This window comes from Bison bison, unplaced genomic scaffold (genome assembly GCF_000754665.1).
Source record: "Bison bison bison isolate TAMUID 2011002044 unplaced genomic scaffold, Bison_UMD1.0 scf7180017864280, whole genome shotgun sequence".
NCBI classification, from domain to species: Eukaryota; Metazoa; Chordata; class Mammalia; order Artiodactyla; family Bovidae; genus Bison; species Bison bison.
Window position 1 is genome coordinate 1,431,033 of NW_011494852.1, and position 4,298 is coordinate 1,435,330.

At 48.5% G+C, this 4,298-nt stretch overlaps 2 protein-coding genes across 3 annotated transcripts in view; one reads left to right on the forward strand and one right to left on the reverse strand.

Moving 5' to 3' along the window:
* CEP89 (centrosomal protein 89kDa) overlaps positions 1-2,159 on the reverse strand; it is an 83,867-nt gene extending 81,708 nt beyond the window's left edge. For both annotated transcript variants that reach the window (XM_010848931.1, XM_010848930.1), the window contains exon 1: positions 1,994-2,159. In XM_010848931.1, coding sequence (XP_010847233.1) covers positions 1,994-2,032 — 39 coding nt within the window. In that variant the 5' untranslated portion in view covers positions 2,033-2,159. The remainder of the gene's footprint in view (positions 1-1,993) is intronic.
* A 191-nt stretch (positions 2,160-2,350) lies between these two features.
* LOC104995199 (chromosome unknown open reading frame, human C19orf40) overlaps positions 2,351-4,298 on the forward strand; it is a 3,643-nt gene continuing 1,695 nt past the window's right edge. The window contains exons 1-4 of the mRNA XM_010848934.1: positions 2,351-2,413; positions 2,711-2,829; positions 2,950-3,089; positions 3,247-3,399. Coding sequence (XP_010847236.1) covers positions 2,724-2,829; positions 2,950-3,089; positions 3,247-3,399 — 399 coding nt within the window. The 5' untranslated portion in view covers positions 2,351-2,413; positions 2,711-2,723. The remainder of the gene's footprint in view (positions 2,414-2,710; positions 2,830-2,949; positions 3,090-3,246; positions 3,400-4,298) is intronic.

Below are 4,298 nucleotides of genomic sequence, written 5' to 3' on the forward strand. Positions count from 1 at the left end.
CCAAGAGCAGTGCTGCAGAGCCGCCGCTGCTGTGCCACCATTCTCCAGCATATACACTTGTCTGCCGCCTCTCCTACCCCTCACTGCCTGGCAGAGGCTCAAGGACAAAAAAGCCTTTTCTTCACCTTTGAATCCCCAGGGGATGGCATCCAGTAGGTCCTCCAAAAAGGCCTTGTGAGTTCTGTTTATTTTTTTGATGGAGTGAATCTCCTATAGCAGGCTGAGTGTATCTCCTCTGTACCACGATAATCACTTCCTAACTATGGTTCTCCTGCCTCCAGTCTCTAAAACACAGGATGGTCCTATCTCAACCCAGCATGAAAACTCCTGTGGGCAGCCCCCCTCTCTCGTTGACAGAGAAATGTCCTCTCGTGTCCCAGAAGGCTGCTGAGGCTGCTGTCGGCTGGTTCCCAGCAATGGCCGGCCCTCCTCATGGCTACTGTAAGGGTATCTCCATGCTGTGGCACTCAAAACTGCCTTTCCATTTCCACACAGCAGATGATTCATCCTTTGTCGGGCTTTTGTATATGCTGTTTTCTCCACCTGGAATTCTCCTTCCTTATTCCTCCCAAGGCCCAGGTCAACTCTCCGGGCTGACTTTGCGGCCCCTTCCCTGGTACTCACCGCTAGAGCATTTTTTTGCCTTACCATTTTGTGCTGAATGACTTATGGGTTTGTCTACATGGGTTTGTCTACCCTTTAGCCAGCGTGGCCATAGGCTCTCAATCAATTGTGGGGTATCTGGCACACACACACAGTAGGAATTCAGTAACACAATAAAAACATCAATAAACATGCTGAGTTAGCAAAATTGCAATGGCAAAATATGCTTCAGCTATGCCTTCACTGCTTCTCAACATCCACCTGTCTAAAATGACTTCAGGGGATCTCCCTGGTGGTCCAGTGGTAAGGAGTCCTCCTTCCAATGGAGGGGAAGCAGTTTCAATCCCTGGTAGGGAACTAAGGTCCCACATGCCTCAGGGTAACTAAGCCCACGTGCCACAACCAGAGAAGTCTTCAACCCTTGCAAGAAGACCCAGCACAGCCAAAAAAAAAAAAAAGACTTCAGCAAGCCATACAGCTAAGAACAGGAAGCTGAGTTAGACATGCTTTAGGAATTCCAATTTGAAAGGGAGTTCAGAAGTACCCTTATCAAAATGCTTTCTTTGCATTTAAAGTACTGAGTTTATGAAGACCTGGATCTAAGCAGGTTTGGGGGTTCACCAGGCAAGTATGAAAAAGAAAAACAGGAGGAAGGCGACTTGGGTGGAAAGTAGTGGCTATGATGATGACCCACGGAATGAGAAATCAGGCCTGGGAAAGACAGCAATGAGTACATTGGTAGGATAAATAGACTGGGGGTGTGGGGGCAAGAACCATCGGTGTCAGGCTCACTAGCAGCAAGAGGGATCAACGAATGAGCCCGGGAGAGTGTGCCGGCAGTGAAAGAATTGCCACGGGAAGTTTTGGAGGGAAGCATTCCAGGCAGAAGAAAAAGTAAAGGCTGAAGGAATAGCAAGATGGAAACAGCTGGAGCGTCCATGTGTGTGACTTGAGGGCATTAGGCACGAATCAGAATTGCATTTTAAAAGAATCCCTTTGGGTGCTTTGTGAAGAATGGACAGAGGGAAAGGGAGCTGCTGCAGCAGTCCAAGTAGATGCTGGAGGACGGGGTAGGCAGAGTGTAGGTGGTACGTGGCGGAGGGAGGAATCCAGAATGACATCCCAGCTGGAACTAGACAGGAGTGTGTCGGCAGGAGTGAACTCCCCGACACCCGAGCGAAAGTTACAGGCGAGACAGGGCGAGTCCTATCAACTGAGGCCGCCACTAGAACAGAAAATTAATGTTCTAAACAGTAAACAGCTGGGCTTCTCGAAAGGAAAACCACTTCCTGTTGGGCCGCTATCTTGCCTCCATCCCAAATCCCAAACCCTCTGCACTTTACTCCCGGCCCCACGGGCCAGAACGCAGGCTGGGTGCAGATATACTTACATACTTCCTCTTGTGGCCTCTCCGAAACCCCAGGAGCATCCTTGCTGTGGTTGATGGCCAGACCCTTACTGGACTGCACAGAAGATCGGAGGTGAGGACCGCTCCCTAAAGTCTGCCGACGCCTCGAGTTGGCCTAGCCAGACGCCTTTTCTCGGCTACGGACTTCGCAACAACTACGTCTGCCATTGGCTCCGTTTTTGCTCCGACCAATCAGAGAGGAGGTTACTTCACGTCCGTCGCTCTTGGCAACCAGTGGGTACCACTCAAATCCTCTCCAGGGCGCTGTCCATTCTCTTATTGGTCAGGTCAGATGTCGATCTCTGGGGCCATAGCCTATCCGGCGCCGGGAGAGGCGGGGGGCGGGCAAGATGAGAGAGTAGCGAGGAGTTCAGGAGACAACCCAGATGTGTCGCTCAGCAGGTAACGTTGCGGGAGACCCAGACCTGGTGCCGTGGTGGCTAGCTCGCTACCCCCCCGGACTGGACTAAGGTGCCATGGCGCGGACCGAGCCAGGGTTTCAGGGGCAAGACAGGTGACGGAAATAAAGGGCGCTTCTTCCAGGACAGGAATCTCCTGGTTCTTAAACTTTCGCCTGTAATCCAGCCTTTTAAAGAACACCCTGCAGTCGGGCTCCTGCCAAAGGGGCCCGGGCTTCGAGTGAAACGGGCTGTGTGCTGAAGAATCTGCTTAAGTGCCGTCTTGCATTCCCCTCATTAGATCGAGGCCGCCGATGGAAAGCAACCCCCCTGATGGCACTGGCCCCATGCATGTACCATTTGGGCACATTGTAGCCAATGAGAAATGGCGCGGTTCGCAGCTGGCACAGGGAATGCAAGGTCAGTGGGCTCCCTCTGAACAAGCCCTCTCTCACCTCACCCTACTTTTTAAAAAGTTCCATCTATTGCCGTGTTTTCATCTAATGAATACGGAACTTATTTTCTTGTCTGTGTTTTAAGGGAAAATTAAACTCGTTTTTGAGGATGGCCTGACACCGGTAGATTTTTACTTATCTAGCAAATCCTGCATTCTTTACATCACCGAAGCTGAGTTGGTGGCAGGAAATGGCTACAGAAAGAGACTTGTTCGGGTTAGAAATGTAAGTACTGAGTTAAACAAATGGACTTCTTCCCCTCCCTTGGAATAATCTGTATAAAAGCATTGGCCATTACACCCTTGGATAGCTGCTTTATCTTGAATGGAATTTTGTTACAGAATATTTACTGTTTCTTTCCTTTTTTTTTTTTTTTTTGAAGTCCAATAAACTTCAAGGGATTGTGGTAGTTGAAAAAACGCAGATGAGTGAACAGTATTTTCCAGCTGTACAGAAGTTTACTGTTCTGGATCTTGGGATGGTGTTGCTTCCAGTAGCCAGCCAGATGGAAGCATCCTGCCTCATTATTCAGTTGGTAAGTACCCATTCCTACTCCTCCACAGTAGCCCTGGTTTAGGACTTCCGAGTGATCTTCCTGGATCCTTTTCTGGCACCTGCCCTTATTATCTGTATAATCCATGAAGCCAGTCTTTATCCATCTCTGGATTGGTTTCTAAAATCTTTTTGATGAATTTAATTTCAGAAGCTCCCTCGGCAGCTAGCTGAGCTTGCTGCCCTGTCTAGGCAAGCATATAACAAGGTGAACAAGTTGGAGACCTGATTTTAACCTCTCAGGCTATGATGACTCCTTCGTGCACTATTCTGCATTTAAGCTGGTGACATTGTCAGTTAGTGGCTACTTAGCCTCCTCCCTGCGTATCTTCTGTTAAGCATCAGAAATTCTGTCTGCAAGTTCATGTGTTCTTTTTAACCTAGTGGTTTTTCATTGTCCTCATTGATTATTCAGCATGGTTGTACATTAGAATTTCCTGGGGAACTTTTTAAAAATTTTTATTGGAATATAGTTGATTTACAGTGTTGTGTTTCAGGTATACAGCAGAGTGATTCAGTTACATATACATTCATTCTTTTTGAGATATTTTTTTCTCATATTGATTATCATAGAATATTGAGTAGAGTTCCCATGCTGCTGCTGCTGCTAAGTCGCTTCAGTCGTGTCCGACTCTGTGCGACCCCATAGACGGCAGCCCACCAGGCTCCACTGTCCCTGGGATTCTCCAGGCAAGAACACTGGAGTGGGTTGCGATCTCCTTCTCCAGTGCATGACAGTGAAAAGTGAAAGTGAAGTCGCTCAGTCGTGTCCTACTCTTAGCGATCTTAGTGGACTGCAGCCTACCAGGCTCCTCTGTCCATGGGATTTTTCCAGGCAAGAGTACTGGAGTGGGGTGCCATTGCTATACAGTAATTCCTTGT